At 45.0% G+C, this 14,378-nt stretch overlaps 1 protein-coding gene across 1 annotated transcript; it reads left to right on the forward strand.

Moving 5' to 3' along the window:
* The first annotated feature begins 3,192 nt into the window (after positions 1–3,192).
* NMNAT1 (nicotinamide nucleotide adenylyltransferase 1) lies at positions 3,193–12,991 on the forward strand. Its single transcript, XM_053452391.1, has 10 exons — positions 3,193–3,444; positions 4,536–4,709; positions 5,155–5,338; positions 5,548–5,684; positions 6,363–6,756; positions 7,838–7,879; positions 10,144–10,286; positions 11,812–11,990; positions 12,360–12,461; positions 12,731–12,991. The coding sequence occupies exons 1-10, from the start codon at positions 3,273–3,275 to the stop codon at positions 12,791–12,793; spliced, it is 1,590 nt and encodes a 529-aa protein (XP_053308366.1). The 5' UTR covers positions 3,193–3,272; the 3' UTR covers positions 12,794–12,991.
* Positions 12,992–14,378: the final 1,387 nt, after the last annotated feature.

The following is a 14,378-nucleotide window of genomic DNA, read 5'->3' on the forward strand; positions in this document are numbered from 1 at the left end:
GGTACTGCCACTATACGCCGGGAAAAACAGTAATTTTACTCACCGTAAATTCTCTTTTCCCAAGTATAGTGGCAGTACAGGTTTCCCTCCCTAATTTCGTTATAAGATAATGTTTTTCCATCCTTTGGTCCTCTTGTTATTAACTGACTGCTGGTCGCCGGTATGTGCAGTTATAGGGTAAGGGGGGGGTGGAGCTTAACCCCTTCTATCTTTTTTAGTGTTTGTCCCGGGGAAGAGAGCAAACCCAACGGTACTGCCACTATACTTGGGAAAAGAGAATTTACGGTGAGTAAAATTACTGTTTTTTTCTTCTAACTTGGCTTACCTGTAGCGAAAAATGTAAAACCGATGAAGCCGACGAGGTTGGTGAGGAGAGGTTGGCTGCAGAACCGAGAGGAACTTGGCCTGGAAAGTAAAATGTCACCAGTCACCATATGCAATGTGAATATACTGAGCGTGGCATCTTAAAGTGACAGTACCCGACAATCCGCGCAGGTGCTTATAAGTTTACAGAAATAAGCCAAAACGCATCTCTGATGTAGGCGACCTTTTTTTTCTTTAAACGTTTGTAGATGTTTTGAACGGTGAATGAATAAATATGCCTGTTGGTTTTCTTATTTCCTTAGCCTTTCCTTAGTGAGAAGTGATATTACTAATAAGCCTGCTTGCGGGGAGAGCAGAAGGAGTCTCCGTGATTATTTGTCCTTATTCGCTACGGTTTTGCTTGAGATTCCGTGAGAGGGTCGATGCATCGAGGCGAGAGATAACGTCTACCGTATACCACGGCGTTAACGTACCCTGAATATGCGCAGCAAATGGAAAATCTGTGTTGTAGTTAAGAATGCCCTGGTGTTAACGAGTTGCCGTGTTTTATGAATAAGGGTTATGTTGGTGAAAGCCTCCGAGGAAATACATTCCGCCCCAACTAAAAGGATTTTGGAAACTATGGGTCAGGCTGCTGTTTCAGTCTTCTCTCGGGTGCGTAAGAATACTTGTCCTGCTAGATTTTCAGGTAAGATCGTCCGGGCAAAAGCCATGCGTAGGAAGCTATGGAGCAGTTCTAGAATTACTCTTTTGGCTATTTAGAGTAGTTGATTACTCTATATTAATGGACGCCAACAGGATCAGGACCCAGGTGGCAACTCCTCTTCTGGAGCTGAATACTGTTGTCTGTCTGAACCTGGTGGGAGTTGTAGACTACGTTATGACTGCTTGGATCTCATCTGAATTCATGTAGACGGAGGCAACATTTTACACAATGAAATCGTTTATTTCTAGGAAGGGTTTGCAGAACTAGCGATGGCAGCCAGGCTGCGTTTAGTTACATTGTTACAAGTTACATTCAGCAGAGTAGGTGGAACAGCATCTTCAAAATATATATATATGTGTGTGTGTATGTATATATTAGGAGGGTTACACTGACCTTTGCAGAACGTAGACTTGTGGGACCACAAGGGCCACGCCAAGGAGCAGCACTGTCACCAGCCTAGAACAAAAATACATAACAGGACACTGACCGTGTTCTCACGATGGATCAAAAGGGTTCTAGACCCCCCAGCATAATGGAAGGTTTGGTGGCTGTAGCTTGGCATTTTTTCTTAGTTTTATGAAATCAATAAACAAAATAGAAAATTTGCACCTGTGGGGGGGGCGAAGGTAGAAACTTACAGTCTTGTTTGGTCCTTGTGATGGAGCCAGCGGCTGAGGTGGTGGGCCGTATGTGCCAGGAGGTAGTGGATCATTGTGGATGTCCTGAGAAGCCGCTCAGCGGTATAAGCACTGTGTGTCACCGGATACATTGTGACAGCGAGCCGCTGCTTAGGCAGGACTTTGCATATAAATTATATATTTAGAAAACAAAAAAAATGGCTTTAACTCCTTCCCGATTAATTGTAAATACTTGAGTCCATGCCTCGTTGATCTGTGAAGTATGGTTATCATGGCACCGCTGCCGTAACCTGGCACTGATCCCTAAACTGTCCTCCTCAAATGAGATTTCCGTAGCTTCCTACTCCCTTCCAATTTAGAATCTTCTTTGATGAAACATTTGAAATATTCCTCTCTGGCATCGACGTCTATCTAACAGCCGCCAAACATAAGAGCTGATAAGAGACGCATCCTGACTTCGTGACCTCAGTCCAGAACCTTAACGTCTCCTGGTTCAAAGGCCGATTCACAAGAAAACTTTGGATCTTTTCCAACCCACAGGGGCATAAAACATCCAGATACAATGAAAATAAAGTCCCCCGTACACCAGATACAGAGAGACCCAACATACCTGCGCCAAGAGAACCAGTCCTTAGATGATGGTGAATGCCTTAAGATAGGAACCGAGGTGTCTTCTGCTAACCAAGCCAAGATGTGTCCTTCAGATGCTCACGGTGTCCTGTAGGGCATTAGTCGGTCCATTGTCCCCCATCGCTTTCGCCTCTTTCATTAGTGTGATGGCAGAAAGCAATTCATTGTCCGGGCTTAAAACTCAAAAAGAATTCCTGGCTGAACTGGTGGGGAGGGTCTGCTTTCTCCCCCCCCCACTTCCTACCAAGCAAGCTTTTGGATCACTCCTTTTACAACTTCACTCATTTTTACCACGACCCAGTTAATGATTATAACAAAGACCATGAGGGTGACCGCCAGACCCTGGGCAAGTACCAGCAGCAGCATGGCTGTAATGCAGGGGCTCGCAGGGAGCGGCCGGTCCGCGGCCAGATTACTGTCTCGCTTCACTTCACAGCTGGTTGGGCAGAAACAAAAGTACGGAGCTCAACAATGAAATGCGTGGGAAAGCGGGAATGATCCCTCAACACAAGTGGACCATTCTTCGGTCGTTTCTCCTTGTTATCCAGCGCCCTCTCCTGCACACGAGAGTGCGACCGCTTTTTAACGGGAGAGCTACTGAAAAAACATACAATTTTCCGATGGGAAAGAGTATATTGCGACAATAAACAACGTTTCAGCCTTTTATATTTAAATACTGCAACATTTTAGCCTTTTATATATTTTAGAACATGGCGTATCTGAAACCAAAATGTACTCCACTTTAGCCTATTTGCGCTGTGATACCCTTTTATACAACCAGTGAGTTTATTTGATTTATATTTTGTTTTTTTATGTTTCTTTCAGTTGCGATATAACGCTTTTCCTTTTTTTTTTTTTTTTTTTATTATTATTTGCAGTCTCGGCGGAGGCATTTCTCCAAGGGTTGCTATAAAGTAACCGGTGATGAGACGTAGCTCCGGGCGCTCGCCGTGAGCTGGGCTTCGTATATCCTTATGCTGGGATTATCCAGGATAGCTGCGTCCCTTAAACCAAATCTCTGCACGTTTAACATATATACGCGGTTGCTAGGTAACCAAAGCCACCTACTGAACGTTGGCGCCTTGGTATCTTGCGCTGGCTGCACACAGGCTCGCTTTGGCCTGCGGAACGCACAGGGGGCTGGGGGTGAGTTTTATTTATTTATGTTTTCATTTTTTATTTATTTAGCTTTGTTTATAATGTTTTTTTTGTTTTGTTTTTTTTAAATATTATTTTTACAAATATGGTCATGGTCTAAACGGGCTGATGTCCCCCGATGTTACGCACTTGGCTGCCGCCCCCCCTGGACCTACCACCCCCCCTCGACCTACCACCCTAGGTCTGAATACGTCACTGGTTTAAACCGCAGCGATGAATCCGGATAAAATAACCCGTTTACGCTGTGGAATACACTGCCGATGGAGGTGGAATCCATAATTACTGAGGGGCTTCTAAGAAAAGGGAATTCAGGGGCAGACATGAAGGATATCATGAAAGGAATTACAACCTTTTTATATATAAAATGTGTATCATAACTGAGCGGCTGACAATCGCTTCTGTGGAATATATTAAATATGTTGGTATATTATTGGCCTGCTCACAGGAGCTTACAATCTAGAGGATCAGCATGATTACCCCCCCCCTCATTAAGCTATCGCTCTCGTGTTATTAAGTTACCCATTGTAGCCTTTGAAGGGGGGGGGTAAACTTCAGGATATTATTTTAACACTGGCCCTGCCACAGGCTGCCACCTATTTCAGCCTCCATGAGCTGAACTTAATCCCTCAAACAGGTTACACTGATCGACAAAGAAAAAGGTGGATTTAATAAATGAAGTGGTGCAGGCGGTGACCGATCCACTTTATAGACTTTAACATAGAATTAATCTTAAAGCTAACAGAATCTATGAATGATGCGCGACTACGTGAAACACCATACTGTGCAGTGTAGTGGAAAGCTCTGAAGGGGTTAAGGTTCAGTTTTCTGACACTTTGTAAGGTGTTTCCCTTTTTTATATGATATTGCATTATATATATGATATTGCATTATCCTCGTTTATGCGATCTTTCATCACGCGTGTTATATGTTCTAGGCGCGCCGGTGACTTCTAGTATGTAGGGTCATTTTTCAGTTAATTTGTCTGAACGGCAAAGGGGTTTTTTTAATTTACGTCCGTGGACCTCCACGTGAATATCGGAGGTTCCGTGGTTGTGAATATACGAACGTCCTCGTGATAGATTTTGTCGGTAACCCTGAGGCCGTCCCTCTGAATTTGCGGCTGCCGGCAGGAGTCATGGAGGACTGCGACAATCGGGCTGAGGTTGTGCTGCTGGCTACTGGATCGTTTAACCCCGTCACCGTCATGCATCTGAGGATGTTTGAACTGGCCAGGGACCATCTGCAAGGGACAGGTACGGCTTTCTGGTGTGCGTTAGCGTGTGTTTGTGTGTGTGTGTGTATTTGTGCATGTTAGCTTGTGTTTGTGTGTTAGCGTGTGTTTGTGTGCATGTTAGAGTGTATTTCTGCGTGTTAGCGTCTGTTGTATTGGTTTATAAAGCGAGTGTCCGCTGACAGAGTAAGAGTGCAGGAAAACCGGGTCCACACAATAATGTGTGACGTATATTAAGGCGTATCGGATGAAGCGCGCTGGAACATGGAAATCTGTACTTTTTATTAGCTGTTATTTACGGTTACGGCCTCATAACATGAGAACCGTCCACCCTGTAAAGTGTAAGCTTTGTCGGTTGCGCTCCAGCGCTAAACGTAATCACCAGCGACTCCGAAATGATTTCCTTTGGGGCGGGAGAATCAGTCGGATCCTACGCGGTCTCATCGATGTGCCATCTTCCCGCGCAGGTCAATACAAAGTGATTAAAGGCATCATATCCCCGGTCGGTGACGGGTACAAGAAGAAAGGGTTGGTTGAGGCTTCTCACCGCCTTGCCATGGCGAAGCTGGCAGCGGAGAGCAGTGACTGGGTGGAGGTGGACCCATGGGAGAGCGCCCAGCCGGAATGGATAGAGACCGTTCGGGTGCTAAGGTACGAGAGACATAACTCTGTGTTCCTTTTGAGGGGGGGGGGGTACTTATACGACCAATCTCACTAATGAATAAAAACCATTCCATCGCTGGTTAAAGTAAGACGATTTTCCCGGATTTACCTTTATACCGACCCCCGCACAGTGCTAGTATTTAGTTTTGTTGGTTTTTACCCCGTTTTATTCCGAGGCGTCTCTCTCTTCCTCGCAGGCATCACCGGCAGAGCCTTGCAAGGGTCCCGAGAGAAGAAAACCCGGAGAGCAAAACCCCGCAGAGGAAGGGCAACAAGCGAAAACGAAATCACAACCACCAGGATGTGCCGGACCGCAGCCTCGCTGAGGCCAAAGGTAAAAGACGAGAGGGAAAGGGGTTTATGGAGGCGTTACCAGGCCGAGGCAAACATTGTGTCAGAGGAGGGATGATGGGAACTGTAGTCTGCAGCTGCTGCAATGGGAGGGTGTAAGGAGATCACGCTTATAGAAACAAAATCCAAAGTCCGGTTAAAAATGTTTCCGGATCGGTGAGGGTTCTGTTCCTTGCGGTTTTCCCAGAAGTTGGACCGGTAAATCCTTGAGATTTTTGCACTTTGTGTCCTTTTTTCATAAATTTATGTTTCTCAACGTATTTTTCCCCTAACCGGTTGCTGAAACGTAATATCCAGAAGAATAATCTGTACGTATTTTATATATCTGTTTCTAGAATGTTCCGAGCTTTCTAATGTTTCAGCTCTGGAAATATCGTCTCGCCTACCGACCTCCGTTTGTGCGGAATTTTTTTTATGTTTGTGTTAAAAGCTTCTGTTTGCTCACAAATATATTCTTATACCCATAAAGTAAACAAGTAGGAAGATATTTAACCCCTTAAGGACAATGGGCGGTCCCAAAACCCATTGAAAACAATGCATTTTGAGCGCGTACATGAACGGGCTTTGTCATTAAGGGGTTAAGCGGCGCTCTGAACCCGGAGTTTGCCGGGGAACATGGTTATTGGTCTTTTGGTTCGAGATCTCGCTTCTTGCTTTGCAGCCGTTCCTCAGGTGAAGCTGCTGTGCGGGGCGGATGTTCTGGAGTCCATGAGCGTCCCTAACTTGTGGAAGGACGAAGATGTTTTCGAAATAGCCTCCTCGTTTGGGATCGTCTGCATCACCCGACATGGAAATAACGCCCGTAAATTTATGTACGAGTCCGACGCCCTCTGGAAGCACAAGAACAACATCCACGTGGTGGAAGAGTGGATCACCAACGACATTTCCTCCACCAAGATCCGCCGCGCGCTCAGGAGAGGGCAGAGCGTCCGCTACTTGGTGCCAGAGCCGGCCCTGGAGTACATCCAGCGACACGATCTGTATAATGAAGAGAGCGAGGAGAAGAACGCCGGTCTCATTCTAGAGCCTCTAGCACGAAACTGCAAGAAATCCTAGTGTTTGCGGTTTTATGGAGCGTCTTTCGGTTGAGATATAAAGGTCTGGGGCAAGGGTGTCCAACCTGCGGCCCTCCAGCTGCTGCAGGACTACATCTCCCATCCTCCTCTGCCAGCCACTTAGCTGAAAGAGCATTGTGGGGGATGTAGTCCTGGAGGGCCGCAGGTTGGACGCCCCTGGTCTAGGGTTATCCACCCTACAGCCTAGCTGTCTCTTACATCACAGATTGTATTTTTATGTAAAACCAACTGAATGCAACTGACATTTTTAGAAGGCTATGTTTACTTTTTTTTTTGCTACCTGAGCTACAAACCGACCCCACCAGATTTTGATGCCCTCTATGCTCTCAGTTCCTCGCGTCATTTTGCTCCGTGATGATGCGCGATATTATTTTGGAATAGAAGGACATGGAAGATGGGATCTCTGTGTGCCTTCCAAACGCTGCTCGTCTTATAGGTTCAGAAGCCCCGTCTAGAATTTGGTGAACGCTTATTAAACACTATGAAACACTCGGTCGTGCCGGTACTATATTGTTTTTGGCGCTCACGGGTGTAAAAAGTAAATAAATTTACAATGGAATTGATCCAGTCTGATAGCTGTTCTTCTCTGTTGAAAGACTAAGGTGACCCCTAATAGTCTATTAGTTTGGTTTCCATCAAACGCTTCGTGGAAGTTCTCCTGTTTAAAGAGGTCCGTAGGTGACTTGCCAGTGGCCCATTAGGTGTTTATTCAGTAAATGAACTGTTTTACATATTGGGCATTTAGGTCTCACCTGTGTTTTATATTACCTTTTATTTATTTCAATATTTCACTTTATACCAACTTCAGAAACCCCAAGTCACAGGAGAGCGTGCTGGGGCTTTGCCCATGAAAATGATATTAAATTAATAGGGAAAAAATGGAATTAGTTTAAAAAAAAAAAGACTGTTTTTGAATGACGGCAAGTGATGCAATGCGATGATGACACACCAGATGTTGCAATTAGAGATCATATTGTGTAAAAATCCTCAGTTTCCAGTACGAAGGCCAAATTGTATTTGAAACTTGAACTTTTATCTTGTGACCTGTGTTTCTGTTTAGCGACTGTCCAGACAGATGTGTACAGAGCGGGTCATCCCGCGGGTGAGCAGATAACGGGGTGATTGCCGTGTAACGCGTCTGTTATACAGTAAGGCAGGGGTGTAACTTCTAAGTAATTTGGGGTCCCCAACCTCTCCTTCCTTTACCTTCCTGCACACGGCAGACGTAAAGGCAGCCGCAGGTTGAGGTTGTTGTTAATCTAATGCGGTAATTTTTTAATAGTATGACATCATACCTTGGGAATAAAGTTGACTGCTCCCCCATTAGATCACCCAGTTTTAAATAACAGGTTTTAAATAACAACTCCCAGCATCCCAGCCAGGCTCTGTATAACAAGTGCTGCCTGGTACTGAATCGGACTGAAATAATTAATGCACACAACAAGTAAACAACTTACATACAAAACAAATGTATAGAATTCATCTGGATCCCTCTCTGTGATATCGTGCATAAAGTCCACGTATATTATGACATCACTACCCCTTTAACGCAATGCATAAGACTGCTCCAGATTCAAAGCGCTATCTGGAGCAATCGGCATAAACCTTCCGTGGGTTGCTATGGCGATTGCTCCGCATTTAGAACGGTCTTCCGGAACACCTCTCTCTAGATATGGCCCGTAGGCTAAAGTAATGTAACTTGCGTGCAGGGTCACTTTGAGGCCGAGCCGCATGGTGTCGTGTAACATTTACAATAACTGCTATTTATTTCTCTATCAGCGGGAAGCCAGCGGCTTGATACGGAGCTGACAATGGCCGCCCGGACCTCGCTATTCTTCTCGAGGGTGGGGAGCGGCTGCACCCTGATCTCAAAACGCAGACACAAAGAGAAAACCAGGAAACAAACATTATTTTTAATATTATTTCGGAAGGTATTTGTGATCAGCCCCTGTTACCCCGCGGGTGTTGGCAGTTAAATCGGTTAAAAATCACAGAGACCTAAAACATGCCTCTCCGTGAAGGAGATCAATCCATGTGTGATTTACTAAGAAGAGAAACGTCGCCTGGAATGCTTCTATCTTTCTGAAGCCTCCGTGTTGGATGAACAATTCATTTTCACTGCCAGCCCTCCCCTTCTGTCATGCGACGGGTGGTATACGGGTATACGGGGATCCGCGCATGCTTTTTGCCGTCGGCCAAATTCAGAGATTAGCTTTGGCGAGCGGCGACCGAGGACCGCGGCGCATTAACTGCTGAGGGACACTCCAGCCATCATCTGAACTTTAATACATATGATAGCTGAAAGACCCCTTTAAATATTTGTTGCCCCCCCCTGTGAATGCATTGAGGGGGGTTCTGCGTAATCCCCTAATATACATTTGCCCCCCTATCCTCACCTTCCCTCTATTTACCATGCAGGAGATATACTCACCGCCAGTCAAGCATTCTAGCGGGGGTCTAACGAGACCCCCACGCACATGTATGTATATATATATAATGTATGCGCAGGTTTAAAGAATGCGTATGTTTAATATATTCATATATTTAGGAGGTGGTCTTCAGCAGGCAGACGGCAGGGACCGTTGTAGGTCGCTGTGGCACAGTGGCCTCTGTGAAGAGATACTCTATACTCGCTCTACTCGCGGACGCTTTCTCCCCTGCCAAGTCGGACAGGTCAAACAAATACTCGAGTGCAGCCCCGGGCGTACGCCGCGCATGCATTAATGTATGCGAAACATTAACCAAAGTCTGACTCTGTAAAACCCGCAGGGTCCCTTTAAAGCTTAACGTTACGGCTCTCATGACCTGCGGAACCGTCCCCAATAATAAAGGATTCTGAAAAATATATGACGCTTCCCCTTTAAGATCCATGAAGACCCCCGGGTACTCTTCACGACGTCTGCCCCTATAATGTGTAGCAATGCCCTATTCTTCAACTCCGCAGAGACCCTGTGTAACTCCATTAACCCTTTCGCTGCGCATGATATATATATATACTGTATGTATAAGCTCGTTTGAGCGGGGCCCCCGTAACCTGTTGTTTCTGTCAGATTGTTATGTTATATACTACTTGTTATGTCCCGTCTACCCGTTGTACAGCGCTACGGAATATGATTATACATGATTTCAGTGTATATTTCGGATGTGGATCTGTCCATGTAACCATTAATGATCACACTTTTCTTTTTAATTATTTAAGCAATGGCACTTTGTGGAGTAGCTGTTACATTGCTTTAACGCCCCGGAATATGTGTTTTTAAATCAGAAGGAGAGAAGAGGTTAAACCAATAAGCAGCCGGTGCCTGGACCTCCCCCACCAGGGCTGTCACTCCCCCAGAGAATAAATAAAGCCGTCTGGGGCTGTAGAGTTTATTGGTTATCTTCGCCGCCGGCTGGTGACAATACCCACAATCCTCAAGACGCCCCCCCACCAATGGCGCCCCCAGATTACAGCGGCACCTGGAACATGATCAGCAATGAGAATTTCGAGGGCTACATGCAATGCCTCGGTAAGGATGGGGACGGCTGCCAAACTTTGTGGGCGAATGCAAAAGAGATGTAACTACCCAGCGACACACCTGAGAAACGGCAGGGTTTGCACCGAGCATCAGTATGTTACCCCAATCTCAGGGTCTTGGGGGGTAATTGGGCAGATTCTCCGTGTCACGCAGTCTGAAGCCGACTCCTTCATATTCTACTCTGGTCTTATTATATCCGAGCCATCCGACTGGTGCTTTGCTCCCTGCGATATCACAGCTGAAATCCCTGCTTGAATACAGGTGACCTCATTCAGAATATCTTTACCTCCTGGCAAGTCATTGCCTTCATAAAGACCAATATATGAACCATTTGGCTGCGCAAGGGCTTTAATCTGCGGCTATGTATGTTATTTTAATACCCTGTATAACAATTGGTTATATATATATATATAATTAGTAAGGGCAATAAGGGTACGGAATTCACTGCCAATAGAGGGGGTTCTATCGTATATCAGAAAAAAACATTAATATTTTACAGCTTTTTGGTCCAAGGAGAAATCTGATCGCCTTTTGCAGGAAAGAAGGAATTTTTCCCCCTAAGTGGCAAAAAATGAAATGAAATTAGGATATAAATAGATCTTTTTTATTATTTAATTTTTGGTGTTTTTTTTACATTGTTACCTGTTATAAATAAACATGTTTATTAAAAGCTCTTCCTCCGATAGAACAATCCCAGTATCTGTTGTGAAAATATTCCTTTGAAATGTAGCAGTTTTGGCTCACGCTGGACTTTTGTCTGTATATTTCCTATCTTTTTTTCCTGAATCTGTTCCTTTTAACTCTGTGTTCTTTTTATCTTGCGCACGACCTCCCGCTCAGAGACTAAATTTTAGTTTTTTTATAACTTTTTCAGGAAAGTTACAAACTTTCATTTTGAAATAAGAATATTTTCTGTTACATTGATTTGTTACTTTCTTTTGCTTCAAGTATAACTCTAAAGGCAAATAAACTCTTTAAACTTGGATCAGCAAACACAACGGGCCGTTGGAACACAGGAGTGATGGGAGTGATAAAGGGCCATTAGAACACAGGAGTGATGGGAGTGATAAAGGGCCATTGGAACACAGGAGTGATGGGAGTGATAAAGGGCCATTGGAACCCAGGAGTGATGGGAGCGATAAAGGCCCATTGTAAGACAGGAGTGATGGGAGTGATAAAGGGCCATTGGGACACAGGAGTGATGGGAGTGATAAAGGGCCATTGGAACACAGGAGTGATGGGAGTGATAAAGGGCCATTGGGACACAGGAGTGATGGGAGTGATAAAGGGCCATTGGAACACAGGAGTGATAAAGGGCCATTGGAACACAGGAGTGATGGGAGTGATAAAGGGCCATTGGAACACAGGAGTGATGGGAGTGATAAAGGGCCATTGGAACACAGGAGTGCTGTCCTGACCCAGCTACGCCTAGGATTGTAACAAACTCAAGCCGCTTACATTCATAACCCAAGCATTATGACTGCAGGTCCTGAATCTCTTCTTTTTTTTACTCCAGGTATAGATTTTGTGACGCGGAAGATGGCAAAACTCCTGAAGCCCCAAAAAGTAATAGAGCAGAAAGGGGATACGTTTACCATCCAAACAGTAAGCAGTCTACGGAACTACCTGGTTACGTTTACGGTGGGGGAAGAATTTAACGAAGACACGAAGGGCCTCGATAACCGAAAATGCAAGGTAAGGCAGGAACACCAAACGGTTTATCCGCTACGGTTTGGGCTGTGCTAGCGGACCCAAAGATTGGGTTCAATAAATATGAAAATTCTGACCCATGATTATCTTCTAGATCTTCTTGATTCAAATAAAAAAATCTGATTCCAGTTCGGAGCCCACTAAGTGGCAACATTTTAAAAAAAAACCTTAATTGGGTTGAACTTTATGAATGACTGTACTTTTACTATTAAATGCTATACCTTCTGTAAACAGTAGAGGGCGGCATTGCATTAAAATCCCAATGCGCAGACTTAAATGTTTTAATTTGGGCTGCGCTTAAATGTTTTAAAATTCTTATCTTTCCAAAACGACTTCTTTTTATTTGTATCTTAGAGCATCGTGTCGTGGGACAACGGGCGTCTAGTCTGTGTCCAAACCGGCGAAAAGAAGAATCGAGGATGGGTCCATTGGGTTGATGGCGATGAGCTGCATTTGGTATGAGCTGCCGTGTTTTATATTTTATTTGTCCTTCTCTAATTTTTAATTATGATATAAAAGTGGGAACGCTTCGCCAGCCGGGTGACCATTCCAATCGGCTCGACAATTCTAGGTCACATGGGAGGTTGCATCGTGCTGATCTCTGATATCCCTAACTGGCCCGCTGACCCTTGGAATTCTCTAATACGTAAAAAATATTTTTTTATCATGGAGTAAAAACTCTGAGAATATTTTTTTTTTTTAATTCTTTCTTTATCATCTGGCAGGAGCTGAGCTGTGAGGACCAGGTCTGCAAGCAGGTGTACAAAAAGGTGCAGCCGCCTTGCTGATCATGCGCGTGATCGCCCTTAAACACCTTAACCCAATATTCTACCATCTATGCAATCATATCGGTTTTAGTTCTTGTATATTTATTCTGTCCCGCTGTATGGAAAAGTAGTTTTGCTACGTTTTGTATAAAGAGGGTATTTTGTCCCCCGCAGCTGCTAATGAAAATATATTAAAAAGAATATTAAAGGCTCTGAAAAGGCTTTTCGGTTTCATGATGACTTGAAAATATATTGAAGCTTCTGACTCGTTCACTCTGATATGTAGTATACGTGGTAATGACTTTAGATTAAGGGGTTTCTTCTCATTGGGCAAAGGGGCAGATGGTATGTACCCCAGCTGGGGTATAAATTCAGTGGGGGGGATCAATGGGACTATAAAATACTGGATTCAGAATTTCGGTAGCGAAAGATATTTAGATTTCTCTGCAAAAGCATCCGTCGCTCACAGGTCCAACTTTCTCCTCCTCCGACAGCATCGCACCTTCAACAAAACCTACAAATCAGCAACTTGCGGGGGGATAGCCACTCAGCGTGACTGCGGATTTTATTCCGAGACAGATGGCGCTTGTCTTTCTCCTTCTTTCATCTCCTTGTCACGCAGAACACCTGTACGAGTCACCTGGCTGGATTTCTGTCCTTTTCCTTTAGCCCGTAGAGCAGCGACCTATCAACAAAGATTCTGAAAGTGTTTAGCTTTTCAGCAGTACTGGGATTCCATTCAGCATTCAGCAGTTAAAGTGTTAAATTCAGCGTAGGTGGAACAGCAGCTTTAATATTACAATATATGCATGTAAAAATAACCATAGGCACACGCTCCATCATACAAACACACGATACAAATCTGGCGCCTGCCTCTACTCCTTTAGGCCGTGGCCGGAGCTTCCGCTAGTTCTTGGATATACTGTAGAGATGGATTATCCATCGGAAAACACTGTGGCCCCCAAAGATCTTTGGGCCCCTAGGGCTCTCTTTAGAGTTCCTAATGGATTATCTGGCACAGGAATGGTTAGTTGGGTGTCAAAGCTGCATCTGCACACGTATACATAACCTCAGTGATGGACGCCGAGCCCCCTGTGCCAAGGTCTGCCGCTCAGCGAAGTTGGCAATTTCAGATAAAGGGGCCCGGTCGGAATCAAGGGGCTGAAGCTGCAAAGATTTATGCCATGAATTAGAATCCATCTTGGGTTACACTTTTCCAATATAAGGCCAAGACTGCTCTCAGCACCCTCAGCCAAACTAAGCTGTGGCTATCTGGCTGAGGGTGTTGGGAGCTGCTGTACATTGGCTATATGTAACCATAAAATAAAGACATTGCAGATATGGGGGGACAGGCATGCAGCCCGGGTGTGTGGCAGAGCCAAGTAACCCCCCTGGGCCATAAGCCTCAAACAGAAGCTTGGACAGCAGCATCCACAAATAAACCTGTGCCAGACTACAAATCCCAGAACCCCCTGCGCCTAGTGTTCAAATTTCGCAGCTTTATTGCACGAGATACGCTGCTGAGAGGATTCTTTGCCGCGCATGCGCAACGGAGGCTGTTTCACTGACAGGAGAGCTTCCCGCAGAGGACTCTGGGAGGGCAGCT

Source organism: Spea bombifrons, chromosome 12 (genome assembly GCF_027358695.1).
Source record: "Spea bombifrons isolate aSpeBom1 chromosome 12, aSpeBom1.2.pri, whole genome shotgun sequence".
Taxonomy (NCBI): domain Eukaryota; kingdom Metazoa; phylum Chordata; class Amphibia; order Anura; family Pelobatidae; genus Spea; species Spea bombifrons.